The sequence below is a fragment of the Saimiri boliviensis genome, chromosome 1 (genome assembly GCF_048565385.1).
Source record: "Saimiri boliviensis isolate mSaiBol1 chromosome 1, mSaiBol1.pri, whole genome shotgun sequence".
Lineage (NCBI taxonomy): Eukaryota > Metazoa > Chordata > Mammalia > Primates > Cebidae > Saimiri > Saimiri boliviensis.
In genome coordinates this window covers 290,702,612-290,729,589 of record NC_133449.1, presented here as the reverse complement: position 1 = coordinate 290,729,589, position 26,978 = coordinate 290,702,612, and the positions used below count along the sequence as shown (strand labels likewise).

General features: G+C 43.6%; 1 protein-coding gene across 12 annotated transcripts in view; it reads right to left on the bottom strand.

Moving 5' to 3' along the window:
- Positions 1–26,978, bottom strand: part of CTNND2 (catenin delta 2) — a 937,699-nt gene that overhangs the window by 136,301 nt on the left and 774,420 nt on the right. For all 12 annotated transcript variants that reach the window (XM_039468167.2, XM_039468169.2, XM_039468187.2 and 9 more), the window contains 2 exons: positions 10,860–10,977; positions 4,437–4,622 (listed from right to left, as the gene is read on the bottom strand). In XM_039468167.2, the coding sequence (XP_039324101.1) occupies positions 4,437–4,622; positions 10,860–10,977 (304 nt within the window). The remainder of the gene's footprint in view (positions 1–4,436; positions 4,623–10,859; positions 10,978–26,978) is intronic.

Here is a 26,978-nt window from a genome sequence, read left to right as displayed (position 1 = left end):
CTTGTGCCAAACCTCTCCTGGCCCTCGGTGGTGCGGCAAGGTGGGCGGTGGGGGCTGACACCTGGCGGCAGGTACTAAGAGGCTGAACTCTTTGCAGGGAATGTACAGGCAGTGAAATGAATACAACTTGGGTTTTCTTTCATTACCATGTGCAGATAATGCTAAATGATTTCACTGATAAGAGACCCTTCCTCATAGGGACACAGAGCCCCTCCTCACTGCACACTCTGAATAGGCCACTACGTGCCTTCTTTCTTTATTAACAGAATGCCCGAAGTTCACCTAGGGTAATGGTTGTCCCAAGAGACTACAATTCTCAGCCTCCCTCGCAGCTCTGGTGCTATTATGAGCCAGTCTCGGCCACAAGGATGTAACAGCGATGCGTGAATCTTCTGGGTGGGGCCCTAAAGGAAAGGGTACTCCTGTCTTCTTTCCCCCATTTCTGCTCCTGAGCTATGGATGTGAAGAGCCAGAATCTGGACCATGAGGAGGAAGCCAGCACCCTAAAGATGAGATCCCCATAAAATACAAGGAGCCCGACCTCTGAAGACTCAAGAGACCAGAGTTCTACATCAGTGGAAATACCAAGTATAAGACCTTATGAAATTTACTGTCTGATATGGGCCCTAACAGAAAAACATCTGAAAGGGTATATGCTCAGATGTTAAGTTGTTATTGTGAATCTTTCTAGGAGAAGGCATGCTGAAGGTATGGGTATTATTTTCTTCTTAGAGTTTAGTGCTATTTTACTCACATAGCATACATGTTAAGTGTGTACATGTATACCTAGATATTTATCATTAGTACCTATTTTGTCTGGAATGAGAAGAAACTGTTAAGTTCAAATCTCCATTGTGGTCATTTGAACTAGTAATAAAATTCATGCTTGTGCCTTGGGACACTGCATGCTGTTTATTTAGCCTTAGAGTCTCACTTTAGGGTCAAGAGCATCCATATGACATAGCAGGCAATGTGTGAGCTTTTGAAGAAGGGGTAGCCAACACTGACATCCTGAAAACCCAAGAAACCCTTGCAGGTGATGGGACTTCATGCTATCTCATAATGCCTTCAGTGCAAAGAATTCATTTAGTCTGGCAGGATCAAAAGTCCTGCTTCTCCAGGGCTACTTTGAAACATACACACACATATATATTTGTTGCATATAAACTTAAGTTCTTAGATAATAATAGTAATTTAGATGGTGCATTCATTTTGGTGGCTATGGCAGACTGAGAATACTAACAATGAGGTAAAGGAAGCACTGTCATGAAAAGGCTGAGGAACAGCTCAAAACACGATGGGGATTGGTGGGGCGGTGGCAGCCAAAGATGCTTGGCTCACAGTGGCCCTTGGGGTCTCCAGGAAAGACACAGACAAGTCTGGGAAAAGTCACAGCTATGAGCATCCACCCAAAATTAAACCCACAGCAAGAGCTAAGAGCCACCATAGGCCACAGCCTAATTGAGACCAGGCATTGGGCTATAAGTCACAGACTGAATATAAGACCCATACAGTCTTTTGCCTCAGAAAATCTGCTGTTTTTGGGGATCAATTGCTATACTTAACCCATCATATGATAATAACTAGCAGAGAAGTTTAAAGAAAATTATGGAGAAGTAGATTAGGAGCAATTGTTTACTTGAAAGAAGTCTTGGAAAAACAGAGGGGATGTTTTATGTGCTCTTGAAAGATTATTCTCCAACTAGTGGAGTGGGAAAAGGGAGTGCCAGGCAGTGGAACAGCATGAACAGAAGCCTAGAGGCTGGGCTGCGGGACCCTCAGACAGGGCTGGGAAGTGTACAGGGAAGAAGCCTTCAAAGTTCTTCTAAGACGTATCTTTTATCACGGAAAAAATAAGGGGATATTGAAGTTTTAAACAGAAGCCCATTCCTATTGCTTTCTGCATAAAATATCACCCTGTATATCACAGGTGAATCTTCCCACTGATTTATGCACTGGGCATCTACGACTTAAGAAAGAGGTGAAAAGAGCAAAAATATTTACTCTTAAATATTTTTGAGTGCACTACAGTGCACTCAGCTGTGAAACAAAGATGATCATGAAAGAAGGCCTCTCAGATAAAAACAGTGGATCAGAATCCGGTTTGAATTCTGACAGGTTTGTGTCCTCACCCATGTGGATAGATACATATTTTTTACCCATTTGAATTAAATAACTTTAAATTGATTTATAAGCCAAAAAGGGAGATTTAGAATTCCAGCAGATCCTGCTTATTTAGTTTTGCCTTTCTCAGTGACCCTCTGCACACGGTCAGTCTCACACTGAGAACCTCTTGAAGAAGGTCTGACCTGACTAGCAGCTGGTGGAGGACAACATCCCATCACCTCCAAACTACGTTTACACAGCACCCACCTCTGGACGCCATCACAGGCTCGTTGGCCATATATCATGTTGAAATACAAACCGAAAAATGCTTATTGCTACAAAAGGTACAAAAAGGAAATGAATCCATGTTGTCTCCTCCTATTTCCACGGACCCCAAACTTTGGATTCGCCCCACCAACTCTTCACCGAGGCCTGCTGAGGGAAGGGAGGGTCCTGCTGGGGGAGATGCACCTTCTTGGGTGATGCGCCTTCTTGGCAGGTGACACGCAGACCGTTTCATGGGTGGCTTGCCCGAAATGGGCTAGAGAAACTAGCAATTCCTTAGAATTCAGCAACAGGCACAGAGCAGATTCAGAAATGGCCGAGTTTGCAAGGACCTCTTAGACCAGAACGTGATGCATAGAGTATCCAACACTTCTGCACATGGGAGCTCGGAGTCTGATACTTCCAGCATGGTTCAATAGCAACCACTTCTTGAACCAAGAGCATGCATGCAACATATCTTTGTGTCATATATTTTCTTGGGTTATCCCTACAGGGATTTTAAAAAAAGTTTCTGAGATTTTTCTTATAGCTAAATTTGACATGCAGAATATTATCGTGTCTTTTTCAGGTTGAGAATACCAATGCCAAATGTAAGGGTCAACATAAATTTCTGGAACAGAAAAAGCTCTGGAGGCCATCATTAACCAATTACTCTTTGGATCAGTTTTACTCCTGTTATAACATTTGGCTCCTCTGTCCTGGAAGTCTGTGTTGTAGACTAGATAACCTTTCATGTTAAATAATCTCTTGAACCTTTCAGTGAGGTATAAATCTATTTGAAAAAACAATACATTTTTATAAGCATATATTAACTTAGTGCCTTTTTGAACACTATTTTTCAATGCCATTTGCAAAGATTACACGTGTAATTTCCATTGTAGAAAATTTATAAATACAGAAATACAAAAATAATCCATCATTATCTTCTCTGGGATCTTACTCTGCTGTTTCAAGAAACACATACATTTTGTACATGCAAATGGCATTTTGTATTTGCATATGACACGTCATACAAACCGGCCAGCCTGTGTCCGTATCACCTATACCTGTATTTATGCACACACTTGTTTTTATGTTGCTTTTTTCACTTTATTTGTATTGTCTATTTTCTCTACTCTTCAAATACTCTTTAAAAGCCTGACTTAACCTGTAGTAGAGATTCCAGGGACAAATGATACCCATCTTTACGTCTCCAAAGCTAGCACTCTGTTTAAGTTCTTTGATGAGACAAATCAGTTTCCAGGCCCTGAAGTTAGCCTCTGTTCCGGTATTAGCAAAGGTGGGGACACTTTGATCTCCCATCACTCCCTGTCCTGGTAGGGGGCCTGTGGTGAGGGGTTTGGTCTCTCAGGAGCTCCCCGGGACAGGGGTGGAGGCTGTTCTCATGCATCAGGTTCAGGGGTGCTGCCTAGCGGCCTTCGTTAAGCTACAGGGGAAACTCCTTCCAGCTACAGCAGGTGAGGGCCATTCTGTTCTCAAGTGGCCTCTGGCTCTAGTTGAACACTGTTCTGAATTCATCTGAATTGTCCTCCATGGCCAGGCTTCTAATGCCATCCTGTGGAAGGGCTGTGAATTCTCTGTTACCCCATTTCCAATGGGAAGTGTGAGACTGAAAATCCAAACACTTCAAAACCAGCGATTAAATACATGTTGGATCTTGAGTCTCCCTCTCTCTGTTTCCCTTCTTATACCACATCTCGTATGCCACCTGGTTGGCGCCAAGCCTGGCTCCGACACTGCCCTTGGTAAACGTGTGAATTAACACAGCGCCTACTCAGAGGTGGAATGTCAGAGCTTGCTAGGGGCTCAGGTGGCTTTTCTTTCTTTTTTAAGAAATTTCCTATTCAACTGCGAGGTGTGGGGGAAGTCATTTCATGTCCCACTGTCTCAGTTGTGAAATTCCCACAGGAAGATTGTGCAGATGGATGAGTGATTTTACCTCCTGATGAAAATGCAGGGCTCGCTCTCTCTATATACAGAGGAAATATCAAAGTTGCAATTAGGGAAGGGGGTAATTGCATGCAGCTGCAAGCAGCCTGCATTACCTGATCTTGGGATTTCTTTTTCTTCTTCTTCTTGCCCCAGCAACCAGAGCTCTCGGCGTCCTTGCCATTGGCCTCGCCACACAGTAGCCCGTCCAGCTCGTCCGTGCCCATGTGCTGTCCCTGAGACGTTTCTGCCGCCAGCCGGTACGAGAGGTTCCTTAAAATGCACACACAGTTTTCAACGGTCTGCAGAAACCAAAAAAGAAAAGGGGGAAACAGAGGAAGGAATGAATAAAACTAGCACTCAGCACTCCATTCTTCCATCTGGAAAGGCATCTTTCCCCACGAACACGTTTTTCTTTGGAAGTTTAGCAGCCAGCTTCTGAAAGCAACTCTGACAGCCACAGTGCAAAACAATTAGAGAAACTTGGAAAGGTCTTAGGACCATCCCCCCCAACAAAGAAACTACTTACAGAAGTTACTTCTATAAACATCTGTCGTTGTTGATTGAAATTCACGTTTGAGAAGGGAAGAATGCACAACCAGGAGAGATCCCAAATCTCCACTAACAGACAGCACTCCCACCTCTGACTCCCCAGCTGGGGATTGGGGATCAGGTAATGAGGAGTCACAGACTTAGAATTTCGGTCATCTCTGGTGGGTGACACATTTACTGCCCGCCAGAGCATTTTCTGAGTGTCAAAGAGGCCACAGGTGCAAACCAGGGTTGTCCTAGCCAAGTGAGTGGCTGTGATCACCTGGGGGCATAAATATTTTTTGTCTGCATTTTTTTTTTTGAGATGGCTGACACTCATGTTTTCTTAGCAAAAAGGTTAAACAGTGGTTAAGGACATACGTTGTGGAGCTGGACACCTGTAGAACCCTAGATGTCTGATTTAGCTGTGGGACTCTGGACAATGCACTTGACATCTCCGGGACTCAGTGTTCCCCTCTGTAAAATGGGCACAGCAGGACCCACATGTTAGGTTGCTCATGCATTAGGGGAGCTAAAATATGTGTGTATGGTATGCAGAAAAACAGCCCTCCCACAAGGTCTACATCTTAGTCTCTGGAACCTGCGAATATGTTAGGTCACATGGCTGGAAGGAGGTGGGAATTATTAAGCTAATCAGTCACTTGTCAGAGAGGAGGTTATCTGGATTGTTCAGGTAGGCCTGTGTCATCACAAGGGGCCTGTACGTCAAAGACGAAGGCAGGAGAGACACAGTGATGTGAGAAGAATGTGGCTGGCCATTGCCGGATCTGAAGATGGTGGAAGGGGCCACAATCCAAACATTGCAAGCCTTCACTGTTTCCCTCCATTGGCTGGAATTTGGTGAAAGGTGGCAGGTGCCTTGTACTTATTACCAAGGGCGTGCAAATCTACGAGGCAAACTAGTAGCATTGTCTAGATCAGGCGTCCCCAAACTACGGCCCGTGTGCCGCATGCGGCCCCCTGAGGCCATTTATCCGGCCCCCTGCCACACTTCAGGAAGGGGCACCTCTTTCATTGGTGGTCAGTGAGAGGAGCACAGTATGTGGCCGCCCTCCAATGGTCTGAGGGACAGTGAACTGGCCCCCTGTGCAAAAAGTCTGGGGATGCCTGGTCTAGATGCTGAAATAGGGAAGAAAACAAATTATCCCCAAAACCTCAGGAAGGAACACAGATCTTAGAACATTTTAATTTTATACCAATGAGACCTACTTCAGACTCCTGGTCTTTAGAGCTATAAGATAATAAACGTGTGTTGGGTTCAGTCATCAAGATTGTGGTCATTGGTTATGACAGCAACAGGAAAGTGACAAGCACACAAGTACTGGGAAGAAAGCCAGAGCATACGAAATGCTCTTCAAAGGTTCGTATCATTAGCAATGGCAGGAGACGGCACAGCGCGGAGGTCTAGAGCGTGTGACGTAGGGCTAACCAGCTTGGCATCCAATCCTGGGCCCACCATTTAACAAGCTGTGGGACCTTGGGCAAAGTGCTGAATCCTTCTGTGCTTCTATTTCCTCATTTGTAAGCTGAGGGTCATATTAATGGTATCATGTACAGGGCTGCAGTGAGGGTTAACAAGCTAATACATATAGCTCTTTGAATAGTGTCTGCTCAAAAGTGTTTGCTAAAATATCAGTTGTAATAACTTCTGATTGCTAAGAAGAGGGGTGAGCAAACTGCTGCCCAGGGGTCTGATCCAGCCCACAGCCAGTTTTACAAACTGGCTGTTTTACTGGAGGACAGCCGTACCCATTTATTTATGAATGGTCTGTGGCTGCTTTCATGCTGTGATGCAGAATTACATGGCTGTGACTCAGACAATATGGCCCACAAAGCTGGAAATATTTATTCTCTGACCTTTTGAAGAAAAAGTTTGCTGGTTAAGACAAAACTGGTCGGGCGTGGTGGCTCACACCTGTAATCCCAGCACTTTGGGAGGCTGAGGTGGGTGGATTGTGAGGTCAAGAGATTGAGACTATCCTGGTCAAAATGGTGAAACCCCGTCTCTACTAAAAATACAAAAAATTAGCTGGGCATGGTGGCACGTGCCTGTAATCCCAGTTACGCAGGTGGCTGAGGCAGGAGAATTGCCTGAACCCAGGAGGCGGAGGTTGTGGTGAGCCCAGATCGCGCCACTGCACTCCAGCCTGGGTAACAAGAGCGAAACTCCATCACACACACAAAAAAAAAGGAAAAAAAAAAAAAAAGACAAAACTGACCTTTTGACTGCAGGAATCATGGAAAGAGGGGGAAAATACCCAAATTTTAAAAGAGGTGAAATAATGATGAGAAAAAAAAAATAAACTGAGCCAAGTTTTATTTTAAGAATCTTACCAAGTTGGCTATCATTTTTCAGGCACCTGCTACGTAATAGCCACCGTGAAGGCACGTAACACAATTCCACTGTACGGGTGAAGGGAGGAGAGGCGAACCGTGAGTATCTCCCACCAGACTGAGCTGCTTCTGCGCAGTCCTGGGGAGGGACTGGAATGAGCCAGGGCTGCTGGGATTGCAGGCCTGCACTGTTTCCCTCCATTGGCTGGAATTTGGTGAAAGGTAGCGGGTGCCTTGTACTTATTACCAAGGGCGTGAAAATCTACGAGGAAAACTAGTTTTCAGGAAGTATCTCTGGAGCCTTTATCATTCCACACCTTTCTTGTCAGCTTTTCAAGGTGTCATGGGCTGCTAATCCCACAGGCTCTGAGTCAACCTGGTTTTCTATTCCAAGCGTCCTCTCAGCATCAAAAACTGGACTGGCTGGCATGAAAGCAGGTAAACTCAGGGCGATGCATGAAAGAAACGATTCTCATTGAAAGGAAAATGTTATGGCATAAGTCAGAATGATTTTTAAGTCAGCTCAAACTGATTCTTCTTACATCAAAGACTTGGAGGAATAAACTTCTTTCTCATCCCACTGTTCGTCTTCCCCGGAGGCACTGCTGTTCCTCTGTTTAACAAATGACGACTGGGGAATAAATCTGCAGTTGCGAAAAATGCTTTATAATCGAGCTGCTGCAGCTGGGGAAATGATTTGGGAAGAAGCTGGAAGAAGAGAGAAAAAGTGGGGATGGGGCTGGGTGGGGAGGGAGGAATGTGGGAAGGAAGGTCACAGGGACCACACTTAACTCTCATTTAAGCCTCCTGGAGTTTCTCAGTCTGGCTTGGTTTGGAAGAGTAACTTAATTCGAGAGCTTTTCTGTAATGGACGGGGACAAAGAGAAGGCAAAATCCTAGGGATCCCAGCAGGAGCATGGCAGCTGGCAGCTTTGCCTGGGATGTCCACTGCTGTCAGCAGGGCTGTCTGCAGTTCTTTTTGACTATTAGGATCATTCTGACTCATTTTCTATTAGAAAGGGTTAATCCGAAAGTTGTAAGAGTGGTCTACCACATGTTATCCAGTCAACACACTGGCCCAGTGGCAGGACCAGAGCCACAATCTTGCATGGAATCCAGGCTCTTTTATATATTAACTTCTTGGGCCTTAAAAAGAAGGTGTACTCGTTCAGCCCCATCACCCTCAAGTTGTCATTGTTAAAGCTCAAAAGCAGCCAAGCAGAGGGCTGAGTGGAAAATGATGGTACAATAATAATATGTTAAAATAATAATAACATAAAAAATAATACGTAGCACAATCCAGCCAGTGAAGCACCTGCTGAGTAACTGATCACACCTGATCCTTCCAACAGCCTTAGCATTCAGCTATGATTATGCTCCTTGTCACAGAGTTGAGGTCACTTGGGTGTGACGCTCCAGCCAGTGGGAGGTGGAGATGGCACAGTGCACTGGCCCTGTCTTGATGCCAGCTCAGGGCTCTTCTTACTCCGCCAGGGATACTGACTTTTCTGACTCCAGCCGTGAATACTCCCAATTATTTCAACTTCCCCTTTTGGGAAAAATTCGGACATTAGAAAAGATGCACTACAAAGTCTCCCAGGGTTTTAGGAGTCTGGTTGTCTGAAACATCAGAAAGGAGATGCTCGTGCCCTGTGGGTTCTTGGCATGGCTCCTGAAGAGTTCCTTAACCTTTGGTGCCGGTGACCACACTTGGCCAAAGCATGAGGCTGTTGACTCTTATTTTCAGCTGCAAGGTCCAGCCAGTATCAAAGCTCTTTTCATAACCATCACAGTCAAAGGTACAGTCTCCCAGTGCCTCACTCTTTCACCACTCTGAATAGAGGATGCTGAGCACGCCGTCTCAGTGGTTTACTTTCAGGAGCTCTTTGAAAATGCATGCGTTACGCTAACAAGCATTTGTAAATACTCAAGACATCTTGACTGGTCACTTGATTAGGGATTTAATTTTCCTGCCGATGATATTAAAAGGTCTAAAATGGTCACTTAAGGGCTTCTGTGAAAGGGGAATGCCTGCTCTTTGGTACATCATGTTCATCTTTGAAATTAAAAACATACAGTCAATGAACGGATGTGAGCCTAACTGCGCAGAAGGTAAAAGATGACAAGCAGTGCTCATAATTGCGGTGGACTCGTACTCACAGGGCTGAAGTCCCAGAGGTACCTTGCATTCAGATCTTTGGGGAGTAAGACTCAGGCATTAGTGATTTTCTAAATTTCTTGGTAACTCTGATGTGTAGTCAGGGTTGAGAAGTGCTGTGCTCACTTATACACACAGCCAATTCATGACTACATGGATAGAAACACTTATATGTTCTTTATCTAACTTTGTAACTAAATTACATTATACCAGATTCCCAATTAGAGTCATATTAGAGCTCTATCTACTATGGCAGCTTCTTAATCTAAGATATACAAAAAATGACTTGATGAACTTCTAAAGGTACAAAAACTTGAGACCAGAGTTAGACAGTTGGGTTCAGAGGACTGCAATAGGGTCTGGGCAGATGTATTTACATGAACACTCCAAAGGCACTTCTAATAAAGAGACAGAATGAAAATCACAGGATTAAGGCTGAGTTTCATAACCAGGGATAATTTTGCTCTCCACAGGATGTGTGACAGTGTCTGGAGATGTTTTTGTTTGTTACTAGGGTGGGGATGGGGCTGCTACTGGTATCCAGTGGGCAGAGGCGAGGGATGCTGCTAAGCATCCTGCAGCGCATGAGACAGTCCCATGACAAAGAAGAACTTGGCCAAGAATGTCGATAAGGGTGGCTCTTGAGAAATTCTTATTAAGAAATCACATTTATTACCTGCATTACTTTATGAGTATTGGTAAAAGTTTGTGTTTGTAACAGGATATTATGAAATCACTTTACAAACATATGAATGAATCAAACTTATTTAAGACTAAACAAAATAGCTCAAACACCAGAAAAGCCCACCCAATTCTATTCTGGCTTATGAACTAAGACACTGAATAGACTTTGGTGATTTATTATGTTGGGAAGCCTCATTTATTTAGCATTGTGACATTTATTTAGATCTTGCAGGCCTTTTAAAATAGCACTTAATGTAATTGACAGTTGTTAAAAAGCAAGTTTATAAGACTATGGGATTATTCAAATCTCAGGGCTGGATGCAGTGGCTCATGCCTGTAATCTCAGCTACTCAGGAGGAGAATCAGTTGAACCTAGGAGGTGGAGGTTGCAGTGAATCTTGATTGCACCACTGCACTCCTGGGTAACAGAGCCTGGGTTACAAAATGAGTTTCTGTCAGATAGTTTTAACATCTTGTCTTTTCTTTTGACAGTGGATTACATTAAATAAAAATCAGAAGCCTGTGAGCAATGTAGTATTCAAGTTTATACACTCAACCGGAACACCTGTGGTTTGAATAACTTAGAACAATCTACATATTTACTCATGGCTAATCAGAAGTTACGTATCTAGTACCATGCTTGAATCTGAAGCCCAGTGTAAAAAGTGTTGGATTCTTACAAGGAAATCAGGAGAGAGTTCAGAAGGAAAGTCTGAAACACTGTGTTGGCTCTTCTGGGTTGTTAGCTATAGTTTAGTCCTGTGGGAGTCTTTATTCTTGAACATGCTTAATCTATGCAAATACAACCAACCTTGCTATCGATCTCACTGCTCCCCAGTGCAGACTGGATCACGTACAGCAAGGCATCTGTGAGTCCATCACACTCTCGCATCCTTCTGCGAGCCTCCTCTCCGGCCGAACTAACATTCCTGTAAAGCAAAAGCATAGGTCAGCAATCTTCATGGCTGTCACCAAAAGAATGTCTTTCCATATCCATCTGCTCTCATACTTTTAAAGGAAATGTTTTTTTCCCCACTTTTTCAGAATGTTTATCAAGAATATATCTTTAATAAACAGGGATGGCTTTCACAAAACACATCCCAGAGTCAGGTAAGTCACAGATGTCTGTGATGCAACTCCTGGAATAGACAATGCAGAACTCTTAACACAGAGTCTGTGAGTCCCATGACCACAGACGGTGGGGGACTTTCAGAAAGTCTTCTAGGTTTACTTCACGTACAATCAGAAGCTTTTTCATTCAAAGGATTCTTCTTTGAGAGGTCTCAAACACTTTCAAAGACAGAGTTTTTAACTTACTGAAATACATCTGCCACAAAAGATACCTATCTTGGCCCAACCAGAAGCAGACTTCTAGGAATTTATTCTAAGGACAGAGTTAGAGGTTCCTGTGACAATTTAGTCATTCTGATGTGAATGATACCTCTTATGGGAAGGGGCTGCTCCAAGCTCTTTCCTGTTCCAGCACATGCTTAGCTAATGGCAACAGATGGGGCCCACTGTAATGAAATGTGTGGCTGTGAAGCAGAGATATCTTTTAGCCCTAAAAAGATAATCCTACTCGAAAGAAAGTCTTGGGTTGCTTTTAGTTACTCTACCACCTGAGAGTATGTTCTTCTCCTACCCATGGTTAGTGTTTGGTTCCAGGAGAGAATTTCTGCAATGACTTACTATAGACAATACAACCTATAAAAGGGAGGCTGGAGGAGGTGAGTTAGTGGGTGGTACAAAGGGATTGAAAGAATTTAAGGATCTTGGGGACAGTGGGAGGAAAAGAAGGATGGTTCTCAAATGTTGGGAGCATCAGAATCACCTAGAGGGTGCGTGCAGCACAGACTCTTCTGGCTCCATGCTGGAGTCTCTGACTCAGATGTCTGGGGTGGAGGCAGATAACCTGCATTATCTGTGGTGATGCTGATGCTGAGAACTCAGACCCTAGCTCTCTAGGGAGGGTCTGGCTGGGAGGAGGGTTGTGTTCTTTGCTGACTGCTGGGGCAGCCGTGGGGCAGACCCCAAGAATCTGTGAGCCTGGAGGGAATCTGGAGAAGTTGAATGAAATGAATCTCTAGCCCACTATAATTGACCCAGATAGTCTAATTTCATATTCATAACATCTTTTGCTGTTATAGTTAATTCTATTTTACACATGATAAAACTGAGCTTCAGAGGTTGTCCAAGGCCACATAATAAGTGCGTGTCTCTGCTTCAGATGGCCAGGATGCTGGAGATCAAGCCCAGAGATGACAAAGGAATGAGATTTTGGGGAATCAACCTATTTGCAATTAGCCTCCCGCTTCACACTCTCTTAGCTCTTTGAGTCTCCTTTGCTGATCACCCTTGGGTGTGTATTGGAATTACTTGGCTGTGGCCTCAGTACTGCACTGGGGCTTCCTAGAGGGCAGGAGGCATGTTGCTCTTATGTCTCTACCTAGCATTCAGCTGAGGAGGAGATGGAATAAAACCTGTGAAGATAGGAAAGAAGGCTTCAGGCCTGATGTTGAATATGAATGCAGAATATGATTTTTTAAGAATTAAAATAAAATAGGTGTCATGTTAAAATGCTACTGAACATAGTTTTTTGAGATCTAAAAAGTTCCATAGACGTATTAAGATAGGCTCTATCACCACTTTTCGTGTAATGCTGGGAAAGATTATACAATTCAAATTGGTATTTTTGGCATTCGCTGATCTTCAAATATAAACCAAATTTCTCAACTTCTTAGATAATTTAACTAGGCAAATATTGACAGCATCTTTGTGTAAAATTTTATAAATGCCATCTTGTGGTGGTCAACCTTTGTTTCTGACACAATCCGTGGTAAGGGCCAGAGAGGAACTAACTTTCTGCTAGGGAAAAGGTGGTGAGAGGCATTTTGATATTTCAAAGTAAAAGAATGGCCCTTTTAAAGAAGCATTTTAGATCATTCCCTCTTGAAATGATTTTCACCAGGTTGAGCTGTGAAGCTGTTAAAATAATAACTCTGTCAAAGATTCCAAATCAGACCTCTTTGGCCAGAAGAATGTTGCCTGGCAATGTGTGATTATGTTTGGTTCTTTGTAGCATATTTCTAAAGTTACTATTTCCAAATAGAATTAATGAAATTCAGGCTGGAAAGCACCTTAGGGCAGTGTGTGTACACGTTGATCTGAAAAAGCCCTCTGCAACTCTTCCTTGACTAATGTGTTCAGCCTTTTCTTCGAGTATCCCTTTTCTGGAGGCAGGCTGCCTTCTGATTCACAAATTAACTTCCTAATGATCAGCCCTAATTTCATTGGTAATCATTAAATATGTGGGACCAACCAATAGGAAATAATTGAAACCTTCTGTGATGCTCACTGAATGGTTAGTTGTAATCACGGTCCTTAGTAAATGTCTGACAATGAATCAATGTCCAATCAAGAAAGTTCCTCCCTCCCATTGTATTTATACCATCTTCTGTCCATCATGAGGAAAGTGATGTCTACATCTGGTTAGAAATGAGTGTGGCAAAATTCTATGCATGAACATAACATTAGAAGTTGTCAATACTAATCCTGGCATTTTTCTTTCTTCTAATTTCTATTCTATTCTAGTCTAGTCTCCTCCAAAATTTGAAAAGTTATTAATTGGCTACTCATTAAAATGTGTAAGATATTGAAAAATGAGAAAGATTAATAAATGAGACCTCTGCTTAAGGTCTCAGCAGAGAAGGGGAGTGACTGAGATACACACCCACACCCACACAGCACTGATGATACAGCCTTCAAGAGGGAGTTATCATACTGTCCACCGGTGTGATGAGGCTCAGTATACATTTTTATATAAACTGTCTCTTTTCAATGGGTAATGGTTTCCTACAGGCCTTTGGGCTTGGGTTTCTACTTTTAATGAACTATACCTCAGTGCATGAAACATATCTTACAAGAACCTTTGATTTTCACATTGGCAGTAAGGAGGATTTCCTGTTTCTCCCACGTCCCCATAAATGCAAGTTCTACTATTTTCAACCAGAAATTTCAGCCTTTACTGTTGTTGGTTAAGACTTTTTATCAGCATGTTAAGGAAAAGTCATGTTAGCTTAGGATTGAAATATTACAATCATGTTAACAGTACGTGATAAAGCTATAAGCATCACAACTTGAACCCAGCTCACATTTTTGTCTCTACATGTTTACTATGAAATTTAACAAGATGTTTCACTATATACAAATAAACAACCTGATAACCTTCTGTGATGCTCCCTGAATGGTTAGTTGTAATCATGGTCCTTGGTAAGTGTTTGACAATGAATCAATGTCCAATCTAGGAAGTTCCTCCCACCCATTATACTTAAACCATCTTCTGCCCATCCCAAGGAACGTGATTTCTGTGCCTGGTTAGAAATGAGTGTGGCAAAATTCTATGCATAAACACAGTATTAAGACAAATACCTGTAGACCATTTCTTAAAAGCACAAAAATATGTATAATATCTCATCCTTATTAGTAATCTTTACAATTGTGGCTGAATTGTCAGTTGCTACGTCATTGGGAAGTTCCTGCTAAAAGTGGATTCTATAATCTTTTTATCTAACAGATAAAAAATAAAACAATTCATTTTTATATCTTCCAATTATAAGACCAATATATTTTTTCTTTTAATGCAACTAGTTAAACTGCTTCCTTTCCCGTGTCTTCCATGCTGTTTGAAATCTAATTTCCTTGAATCTCCACCACTCACTGAACTTCAACACACAGTGGTCTCCTAGGACCCAAAGTAAAACTCAAACCACATGTTCACCTATATGACTATGGCATCTTCCATGAATGACGTGTCTCTGCTTCAGATGGCCAGGATACTGAAGATCAAACCACAGAGAAAACCAAGGAATGAGATCGTGGGTAGTGACTGTATTCGTAATTAGGCTTTACTCTTAGCCCTTTGAACCTTGTTTACTGATCATCATTGATTTTGCATTGGAATAATTTAGGCTGTGACCTCATTACTGCACTGGGACTTTCTGGAGATTAGAAAGCGTATCATCCTTATGTCCATACCTGGCATTCAGCTGAGTGTGCGACATACAGTTGGCTATTATTGAGAATTCAGCCCTTCCCCTGGATTGGAATTCAGGAAAGCGGGGGCACGTTAACTCTGACTGATTGACCTCTGTGCTCCATGCTTACAGAATAAGTATCAGATGTTCGTTCTACTATTTGAATACCTGCTTCTTAAACTCTACTTTGTGTTACAAGCCCCATCCTGAGTTATTTGGGGCAGTCTCAATTTGCAAAAAAAGAAAAGAAAATGGAATTGAAGACAGCATACAGCATCGAGAGTAAAATGGTTTAGCTCGAGATTTAAACTATCTCATGATTGTTCATAATATTGACTGAGTACTGAAGAGAACTGTACAATTTTGTGGCCTGGAGCCAATCAGATATTTCCCAGTTTCACACCCATCTACAACCTCAGGCTTGGAGGAAGAGCTTTCATACCCTGGTTCAAGGCTAGGTTGTATTCTTATGTCTCTGTTTCTTTCTCTCCTCTCTCCCTTTCCTTTTTGGCCTTCAGAATCTGGACTCCATTGGAGTTGTCTCATACTAAGTCCACCCACATGTCCTTGAGCCCTGATTCCAGCCCTGCTGTAATCATCATTCATCAGGTGGCCCAGCCCTTCACATCCCTGGGCAGGTGCTTCCTGAGCTCCTTCATCTCATCTTCCAATTCATAACCAGCAGAGCTCAGGTGCTGGGTCTCTGCAGGATCGTGCCTGGGTTCCTGAGACTGCAGGATCTGGCCCGGGTTCCATATACTGGTTTGAGGAGTCAGGTGGGTTGTCTGGAAGGCATTTGAGAGCAGAGCTGGGTTAGGGGATACAGAGAATTCCAAAGCAAAGTCGAAATATGAAGCCACATACTTAGTCCAGCCTTGATGCAACCCAGCAAGGCAGGCTGGGGAGGCAGAATCCACCAGAGATGATGGCATAGACCAGGGACCAGACCCGAGCCTGGGGATACCTGGGACCCCCATGGCAGAGCTGAGAGCCTCTGGATGCTTGGCCAAGAATAAGGAGAGGCTGTCTGGGGTTCTCAGGCCTGCTGATCCCTTCCCCTGGAATGTTCTCCCTTCCACCTTGAAGCCATCAACTCTGACAGCTGCGGCTGCCAGGGTTCAAGCCGAACACTGCCTTGTCTACTTCTAAGCCTTGCCTCAGCCCCACTGCTCCTTCCTTCATAGCGCCAGGCTTCTTTCAGAGTGCCTATAACACTCAATGTTTGAGTCTGGTCTCACAAGGCACTAGGGTGTAGGAGGGAGCATCATCTTATTTGATTGTGCTCCCTACTGTGCAGCACACAGTAGGAACTCACTGGATATCAAATGGATGAAAAAGCATATGGTTCTTTTCCAGACTCTTTCTAGACCAGTGGTTCCTAACCAGGGTGACTCTGCCACCAGGGAATATTTTTCGTTGTCACAGCTGGGTGAGTGTTGGGGGCATTACTGGAATCTCATAGGTAGAGGTGGCCAGGGCTGCAGCCCCCAACACGAAGCACACCAACTGTTTCACGGCTGAGTGGTCTGCTCTGGATAGCTGGGCTCCCTGAGGATCTAATCTGCATGTGTGCTTCCCCCCACCTAACCTGTGCTCAGCCCCGAGGCTTCTCAAACCTCTGCTGCATCAGCATCAGCTTTGGAACTTGATTAAAATACAAAGGCACAGGCCCTTCCCCTACACTTCGATTAACTCAGTTCCTAGTGTGTCCCACTGGTCTTTAGGTGATGAGAACACATTCCAGAGCTAAGAACCATGGCCTTAGCCCACGGCAGGAAATTCGGTGTAGAAAGGTAAAATACTTATTGAATGGCCATGAAGCCATGTGGTTGTCTACTGCGTGCAACGTGATGTACACACTCTGAACAATATTCCCTAGACTCTTCCTAACAGGATGGGGCCATGTGGCTCCCACACCCACCAGTGACGGCCTTTAGATTAGACCAATGGCCATTAGCTTATAAAAGTCAACCAGCAAATGACGGGAAATAACTCTAAACTTGTGAGGAGGAATCTCACAAGGAGAATATAAACACGGATTATCTTAATTTTTTGACCATGTAATTACCTACTCAGAAATTGATGGATTTTTTTAAACTCATGACAATCTTTTAATTCAACAACACAGCCACCCCCAGTAACAAGATCTCCAGAACTCCCCACCTCTTCTGCTTAGGCTAAGCAGAGACTGAATAGACCTAATAGCAACTCCTTCAAAAGAGATATATTATTAGCAGCCAAATCGATTATCAAGTGTTAATTACAAGTAAAAATGCAAAGGGTTGGCTCTTTGGAGTTTGATGCCTGTGGTTAGCTCCCTTCTACGGAGAATATCCTTATATTCTCAATGGCTTGAATTTATCATAAATTATCTGATCTAAGTGTGAGAATAAAATTATGTCAATCACGCTTTTCTTCATTCCACAAAGCACACTTGCTTTTGCTTCAAAACCATTAAATTTTAAAGAGATCTTCTATCCATGAACACCTAAATCAGGAGTTAAAAACTTTCTGTAAAGGATCAGAGAATAAATACTTTAGGCTTTGCGGGCAGGGTTTCCGCCACTTTTTCTTCTCTCTTCCTCTTCCTCATCCTTTCAACAACCTTTTTAAAAATGTAAAACATATTCTTATTTGAAGCCATACAGAAACAGGTCACTGGCACGATCAGTCCCTGACCAAGATTCTCATCTGAAGCTCAGATATAGGATTCAGGAGGTTGTCTGTGAACTCCTGATATTTTGTTCAAAGTTCTGTATATTTTTATATGAACGTTACGCACAGTTCTTTTTTCTGTGCTAGAGGTACAGAACTTTCAGCATATTCTGAGGCTGGGATCCTAAACTGTCTAAAAACATCTGACCAAAATAAGGAGTTTGAGCAGCTCCTGCTTGGAGCAGCACGGTACTTTCCTAAATCTAGAGTCCGGGTTTCAGGAATCAAATATATTTGCCTCCTCAGGGAAACGGCAGCTCTGCCTTGTGTCCTCCCACAAGGCCTCGGGAGACTTTGTCCGTGGTTTTCAAAATCATTGTTCAAAACAGCCATCCTTTTCCTCTGTGTGGGAAGATCGGCCTCTTCGTCAAGCGCCCAGGGGCGCGGAAGGAAAGGGTGTCTTCTGCCTGGCCACTGGGTCGGCTGACTCCATCTGCCTTTAATGCAGCGACAGTAATCCAGCCAGAGCCTCTCTCTCTCCAGGCGCAGAGACTGCAGGGTCGAGGGCAGCATGAGACCCTCCAAGTCCATCCATCCCCTTCCTTCTTTCCACAAAACCTCGAGGGCTCATCCTTTTGATTTGTAGCTTCTTTGAAAAAAGGGGCTGGCTGGCTTTCTTATCATTCAAAACGTTCACACAGGTGGCTTCCCCTGGACCTGGCGCGGTGCCCATAGCCAGGCTACTGAGCTGTGAAGGAGCTTTCTTTGCCGTGGCCTCCTCATCTGGCAGGTGCTGCTGGGAAGGGTGTGGATGTCACAGGGAATGTGCGGTGACACAGGGCAGCTGCTCCGGGCCAGGCTGGCTTCTTCTCAGTAAATGTCAGCTGAGCAGCTGCTCCACCAGAGACCTCCCGGCCCAGAGGGGAGAAAGACGCCAGGCGGGTTACCAGCTCCCCACAGGAAACGTGTTTCCCACAAGCGTGTGGCAGGAAAGAACAGAAGGTTTCCCAGCGGCATTGGCAACTTTAGTCATTTATGTTTTAAAAAATCTAAAACTAATGTAAAAACATTAAGACAGTGGGGGAAATGTCGAACTAAAAGCGATGTCTACACTCTTCCCTTTCCCCTAAGGAAATCACTGTGACCATTCGGTGTTTATCATTCAAGAGTATTTTCCACTCGTATTAATAAACTGTGTCGGTAAGATTCTGTTTTTTGCCACAATTCCTTAGGCAGCTGGCTTTTACTCCTCAAAAGTTTGCCACAGTCTCTTTTCATGATGATAGCTACAGTCATTGAATGACTTTTGGTATTTCACGGTATAAATAGATCACAATATGATTTTTCAAATTAATACCCTGTTAATGAATATCCAGATTGTTTCTAATTTTTTACTGTATTAGGTAATGTTCAGTTCAATTTTGGAGGAGATATGGGCTCTAGAGGAATCATTTTTGGAAGAAAAATAGCAGAGATAAATGATTTCAAATCAACAAACAAGCAACCTTGACTGGGTGCCTGCTGTCTTCCATATGCAAGGTTAAGTCTTGAGATAAACAGGTGAGAGCACCTGGCTTTTGACCTTTAAAATGTCACAGTCCAGCGAGGTGAACAGACATTATATTTGATGTGAGTTACCATGATGTCATCAGCATGTAACTAGCAGTGTGGAGAATTTGGGAACCAATCATCTTTGGAAGTGACATCTAGATATACAACAAAAAACAGATACAGGCTGACATGGGTGAAAATTGTACTCTTCATCTGTTTTAGTTAAAATATTTCCTTGAGTTGTAATTTTGTAAATTTAGATATCAGTTATTTTCCTTCACACTTAGAGCAGAAAGTCATGGGTTGTAACTTAAAATATAAGGACACGGAACATAATAAACATGTTTCCAGCAAAAAAGCAGCTCATGCAAAGTAAATGGCAAGTATTCAAAAAGGCACACTTTCACATGTGAGGGGCAAGACTTGAACCACAGTCACGTGCTTGGGCTAAGTTCCATCCGGGCAGGGGTGGGGTCAGCAGGCTCCAACCAAGGACAGGACCCAGCAGGGAGCCATGGCATTCTGTGGCATGTTAATTCTGGCACGTCACTCTCCACTTTTACTAAGCCTGGCATCCTAAGCCAGTGCAACATGTCTGCTAAAACTGTGGCTGGCTCATGGTGGGCCAAGGTCAAATCTTGTTAATGCCTTGTTCCTCAACCACATCACCTGTGCTAAGTCCTTCCTGAGATGTGGCCGCAGGACAGTCCAGGTGGGTGGCTCTACATCTCCATCCCTCACCAGAGGTTCCACTCCTGCCTCTTGCACTTCTGCAGCTGGTGGAAATGCACTTCCGTGCCTGTAGTTTTGTGCAGGTGGAAATGCATAACATTTGCATGATAAGCAAACGTGGACTGAAGCAGGGCTTCTTCCCCCACCAGCCTGGGGTGTTCAAGTCTCTTCCAAGAGGCATTTGCAGTATCTTCTTCTGACATCTGACCTGAAGGGCAAAGCTGACGATGACACTGGATAAGCTCTGGCCTGGAAACCCAATGGTGTTTGCTGGGTTGAGTTTCCAAGCTGCTTTGGAGCAGTGCTTCCATTTAATTTTCAATTTCCCCTTTTAGAACTGGCATGCCTGTCATTGTTATCCCATGTCGTTCCGCCACTGCATGTTGGGAGCAGACACGCTGCTTCTTTATTTTCACAGGTTCACAGGTGGAGAGAAGTCCTTCCACAGGAGCCGTACTTAATGGATTACTCATCCAGCTCGGATTTGGATGATCCAGATTTTGGACTTGTGAGATGACGAGATTTAAGACTTTGAGTTGATGCTGTAATAGGATGAAATGTGACTCTTTGTAGGCCAGAGGGTGGACTGTGGTAGGCCAGGTAACAGCCCCTCCAAGAGGTCTAGACCTGAATTCCTGGAATCTGTGAACAGGTTACTTTACATGAGGAAAAAAATAGATGTTGCAGATGGAATTAAGGTTACAAAGTTTAAAACAGGAAGATTTTCCATATTTTGTCCCTGGAAAATCTCCCTATTTTATTCTCTGCTTTCCCTGGCTGGAGTCAGAGAGATGCAGCAGAAGGGATGACAGAGATCCCAAGAGTACACGTTCAGCTCCAGCTGCTGGCTCTGACATACGGGGAGCCACAGGCAAAGCGGCAGGGGAGAGAGAGAGAGAGGCCACTGGGAGTGCAGGGACTGAGGGCAGCTCTCAACTCAACTGATCACCACCAAGCCAAGCGGAGACCTTAGTCCCATGGCCATAAGGAACTGGATTCTGCCAGCAACCTGCCGCAGCTTAATGCTTCCCCAGAGCTGCTAGTAAGGAGGGCCATCCTACCAGCACAATCAGTGAGACCAGTATCCAAAGTTCTGGCTCACAGAAACTGTGGGACAATATCTTTGTGTTGTTTTAAGTCATGGAATTTGTGGCAATTTGTTACAGCAGCGAGAGGAAACTCACACAGAGCCCGCGGCTTGTTTTGCTCCTGGGTTGATGGAATTCTTCTCAGCACCATCCCTGGCGCTTCACGTCCCACTCCCTCCCAGGATAACTGCTCAGCCTGAGGTGTGCATGTGCAAGTTTCATGAAGGGATTTCTAGAAAATGAAACAACTGGATTGCTTTGTTCGAGACCTAAATGCCACACACACACACACACACACACACACACACACACACACACACATATAAATATGAACCAAAATTCTTCCTCGGACCATGTAGACAGGTGTGAGGTGGTGGCATAGAAAACACCTGCCCTCACCAGGGCATGGTGGCTCATTCCTCAAATCAGAGCATTTTGGAAGGCTGAGTTGGGCGGATCACCTGAGGTCGGGAGTTTGAGACCAGCCTGGCCAACATGGTGAAACCCCCGTCTCTACTAAAACTACAAAAATTAGCTGCGCATGGTAGTGGGTGCCTGTAATCCTAGCTACTCAGGAGGCTGAGGCACGAGAATCACTTGAATCTGGGAGGCGGAGGTTGCAGTGGGCTGAGATCATGCCACTGCACTCCAGCCTGGGCAGCAGAGTGAGACTCTGCCTCAAAAAAAAAAAAAAAGAAAAGAAAAAGAAAAGATAATACCTGCCCTCAACACTGCAAGGCCAGGCCACTGTTCGATGGGACTCAGGTACACGCCAAGGCCCTCTGCATGAGCAGCACTGATGTGATGTTGGGATGACTGATGTGATGTTGGGATGATGTACTTTCTGAGGCTGAAGTACATGCTTCGACATATTCTGCCCTATCTCTGTTCTCATCAGCTACAAGAGTGCCACCAAATTTGCAGCTATCAGCTTGGTCCAGACTGCTCTCCTGCCTGGTTGGCATCTTCCACTTCTGCCAGAAGAGGCCCCTGAAAACTGAAGTCTTTCGAGCTTGCAGAGAAGAGAAAGTGCTACAGCTGGCATTCTGTATCCGTCTAGGACATGAGGACACTGGATTATAAAAGAGAAATGAGGCAGCTTCCTAGCCCTGCTCAAGTGAAGTCTGCAGTGCAGCCTCGTTATTGTAAATGAATTCCCAGAACATTATCTGAAGCACCGACCATAAGCACCAGGCAGTATTACCAGCATGAGGATTAGCCACACCTCCGTGAACTTTCATTGGTTGCAAATAATGTAAGGCTGAATTTACTTGAAAAATCCTTGACTTCTCTCTCTACATATGTGTTTTGAAAGCTAGTCCCTCATCATAGCCAAGTCAGAATAATTTCCAAAGAAATAAGTTTGTCTAATTTTTTTTAGTGATTAGCATAGTCTTGCTGTTGGAATTGCTATGCACCTTACTGTCTTTTCTCAAGGAAGGCAATTTCTTTATAAATCAGGACAATGATGGCTTGGTAATTGCTTTGCTGAGCCGCAGGGACAGACGCCTCAGTGGCTAAAGACCGACTACCTACTGGGGCTGGCCGTGAACACTGCTGTTGTTCTGTACCCAAAGCAGGTGGTCGCTAGGTTCATACCGCACACCCCCACGTCCACTCATAAACGTAAGCCATCAGGAAGGGACGGAGGAATCCTCTTTGGATGACGATTAAACACTGCACCATTGTAAGACTGCCTGGATCCGTGCCTTCTGGAGTTAGCCATGCATCAGGGAACATTGCTACAGAGAAGCCCAGAGCAGAACCAGAAATACCTGAGTTAAAAGACACCCTCTTGCTGTCAAGTACTACCTAGGGTTTTAGCTACATGATTCCAATTAAAACTGATGGTCGCCACAGAGTTAACTGCTCTATGAAATGTCTGCCGAAAGTTTCCCATTGGGCTAAATTACAAGGAAATCAGAGGGAAGAAAAGGATGGATGCTGTGTGGCTGAAACCATTAACTGTGAGCCTAATTGTGCGTGTGGCCCTTTGTGCTCCACAAACACTCACACGCCGCTCACAGTTGTTCTTTCCTAACTTGCAGTACTTGGGAAGTGAGTTGGACTCACCAGACCTTGATATTTTCATGACCAGACTATGTCTCAAGCTTGCAGTAATGCCATATGGTCCATCCCCTGGGTCAGCGCCTGCCCTTCCTGTGTTCTGCCAGCTCCCACAATGTTTTACTCTGGCACGTTCATGGTGGGCTAAGAAATTCAGGGTGCATTTATATATTGGAAGCCCCCCATATTCAACCTTCATTCTAGCACCTTGACTTCCCATTGAGGGGGAAGTCTACCCACCACACACCATGGCAACAAGAACTCCTATGCTTGCTAAATGATTTGCCAGCCACGGCCAGTTACACACACAGCAAAAGAAAAATGTCATGGGTCAAAACACAAATTAGTTTCAAATATGAACACTAACTGGTTGTTTTCTTCTTTCCCTGTTAAACCAAATTATTTTTGGTCAACCAGGTGTGATTTATATGACAAGTCACAAAACCTAAGCCTTAAAATATATAAAATAAATGAATATGCTAGGAAACACTGCAGGAGACAGATGCAATATTCACTTCGTCGAGCAGGTGGCCTCCAGGAAAACGACCACCACGCGACTAAATAAATAATGAGCAATACCAATGAGATCCAATTCCTTGCATTTTGAGTTTTGAGTCCGCTATCTTCTAAAAAGCAGGGGAGCAGAACGTGACTAATCCCTTATTAGTCAAGTTCTCACCTCATCAGCTATAAGAGTGCCACCAAATTTGCAGCCAGATTGTGGGCTTTAAGATTTTGCAATCTACCCATCTGACAAAGGGTTAATATCCAGAATCTACAAAGAACTTAAACAAATTTACACACACACACACAAAACCAAACAACCCCATCCAAAAGTGGGCTAAGGATATCAACAGACACTTCTCAAAAGAAGATATTTATGCAGCCAACGAACATAAAAAAAAAGCTCATCATCACTGGTCATTAGAGAAATACAAATCAAAACCACTCATACCAGTTAGAATGGCGATCATTAAAAAATCAGGAGACAACAGACACTAGAGAGGATGTGGAGAAGTAGGAATGCTTTTACACTGTTGGTGGGAGTGCAGATTAGTTCAACCATTGTGGAAGACAGTGTGGTGATCCCTCCAGGATCTAGAAACAGAAATACCATTTCACCAAGCAAACCCATGGCTGGGTACATATCCAAAGGATTCTAATACATTCTATTATAAAGACACATGCACATATATGTTTACGGCGGCACTGTTCACAATAGCAATGACTTGGAACCAACCCAAATGCTCATTAATGATAGACTGGATAAAGAAAATGTGGCACATATATACCACGGAATACTGTGCAGCCATTAACAAGGATAAGTTCATGTCCTTTGCAGGGACATGGATGAAACTGGAAACTATCATTCTCAGCAAACTGACACAAGAACAGAAAACCAAAAACCGTATGGTCTCACTCATAGGTGGGTGTTGAACAATGAGAACACACAGACACAGGGAGGGAAACATCACACACCAGGGTCTGTGGGGTGGGGAGCTAGGGGAGCAATAGGAGGGGGTGGGGTTATTGAGGAGGGATAGGCATTAAGAGAAATGCCTAATGTAGATGACAGGGCAATGGATGCAGCAAACCACCACCATGGCACATGTACACCTATACACCAAACCTGCATGATCTGCACACGTACCCCAGAACTTAAAGAATGATAATAATAATAAAAAGATTTTCAAGACTTGGCACTATGTTCTGGATTATTAACAGCTATTATTAAAACAACCTTTCCAACTTTCATTTCAATTTATCCCAAATTCTACATATGCAGTCATGTAATTTTTCAATTTATTTACTTGGAGAATATTTTAACAAATCGTACTTCAAAGACTTAATAAAGCTCAGAATCAATGTGATTTTTAAAAGCTCATTTATCTAGATGGTAAGTTTTCCTTGAGGTCTATTTCTTGTTTCTCTGATTGCTTTGATCACTGACTGACAGCTTACTGAATACCAATAACCATCATCAAAAAACTGAAAGAGGCAAAGAACTGCATATACTCTCACAGACTCTTGTGTCTTAACTCGTTGTTTTGTGCAATTCTCTAGGCCCTCTCAAATATTGTTTTGTTCTGGGGAGTCACTCCAGTATTTCTGTAAGCTGACTGCTCACTGAGGGGCTAAGTAATTGGAAGAGGGATTCACTCAGCAAGGAAGGAAGAGCAGAGCCCCTGTTAGTCTGCTGGTATCGAGCCCTGCTGCCTGCAGGCATCCAGTTCTCTCTGCTTTTTATGGTTTTCGCTATGGACTGAATGTTTGTGTCCCCCAACAAACTCATATGTTGAAATTCTAACCTCCATGTCACAGTGTTAGTGAGGACTTTGGGAGATGATTAGATTATAAAGATGAGAGCCTTATGAATGAATTGTCAATGCCTTATAAAAGGGAATTCCGGGAGCTCTTTGCCCTCTTTCTGCCATGTGAAGACAAAAAAGTCAGCGGTGTGCAATGCAGGAGAGTCCTCACTACAACCCAACCGTAGGGGCATCCTGATATTGAACTTACAGCCCCCAAAACTGTGAAAAATACATTTTTGTTGTTTGTAAGCCATCTTGTATGTCGGATTTCATTACGGCAGGCCAAACTGACTAAGACAGTCTTCTCACATACCTTCCCTGGAAAATGACTCCTTAATTTGTGGCAAAAATGCTAACAGAGGTATTCCTTGGATCAAACTAGCTTAATTCCCATGTTTAAATTGGAAGAAAGTGATTGAAAATAAAAACCACCTTTCCTATAACCTCTTAGAAATTTACCCATCTCTGCTAATTGCTATTTCATAAATTGAGAAGTTCTGACAACTCATTTAGTAGTTTTTTACTTGGGCAAAGAACATGACAAATGTTAGAAAATCCAGAGTCCAGTTAACTTGGCCAGAGATTACTGTATAGCTCTAGCTAGCTGAATACTGTATTAAAAACAGACAAATCATCACCACTGGTCATTAGAGAAATGCAAATCAAAACTACATTGACATATCATCTCATGCCGGTTAGAATGTCGATCATTAAAAAATCTGGAGACAGCAGATGCTGGAGAGGATGTGGAGAAATAGGAACACTTTTACACTGTTGGTGGGAGTGTAAATTAGTTCAACCATTGTAAAAGACAGTGTGGTGATTCCTCAAGGACCTAGAAATGGAAATTCCATTTGACCCAGCAATCCCCTTACTGGGTATATTATCCAAAGGATTATAAATCGTTCTATTATAAGGACACATGCACATGAATGTTCATTGCAGTATTGTTTATAATAGCAAAGACTTGGAACCAATCTAAATGCCCATCGATGATAGACTGGACAGGGAAAATGTGGCACATATACACCATGGAATACTATGCAGCCATCAAAAATGATGAGTTTGTGTCCTTTGTAGGGACATGGATGAACCTGGAAACCATAATTCTCAGCAAACTGACACAAGAACAGAAAATCAAACACCGCATGTTCTCACTCATAGGCGGGTGTTGAACAATGAGAACACATGGACACAGGGAGGGGAGCATCACACACTGGGGTCTGTCAGGGGGAACTAGAGGAGGGACAGCGGGGGGTGGGGAGCTGGGGAGGGATAACACGGGATACAGTTTCTTCTGAGAGTTTTGCAAAAGGAGGCCAATGGTCGACATCTTGATTTCAGACTTGAGAGACTCGAAACAGAGGAACCAGACAAGACCCCTGCACTTCTAGGGTACAGAACTCTGCAGTAATCAGTTAGTGATGTTCTCAGCCATTATATTTGTGATGATTTGTTATGGCCTTGATGGCTGTGAAGACTTTTGTCTTAT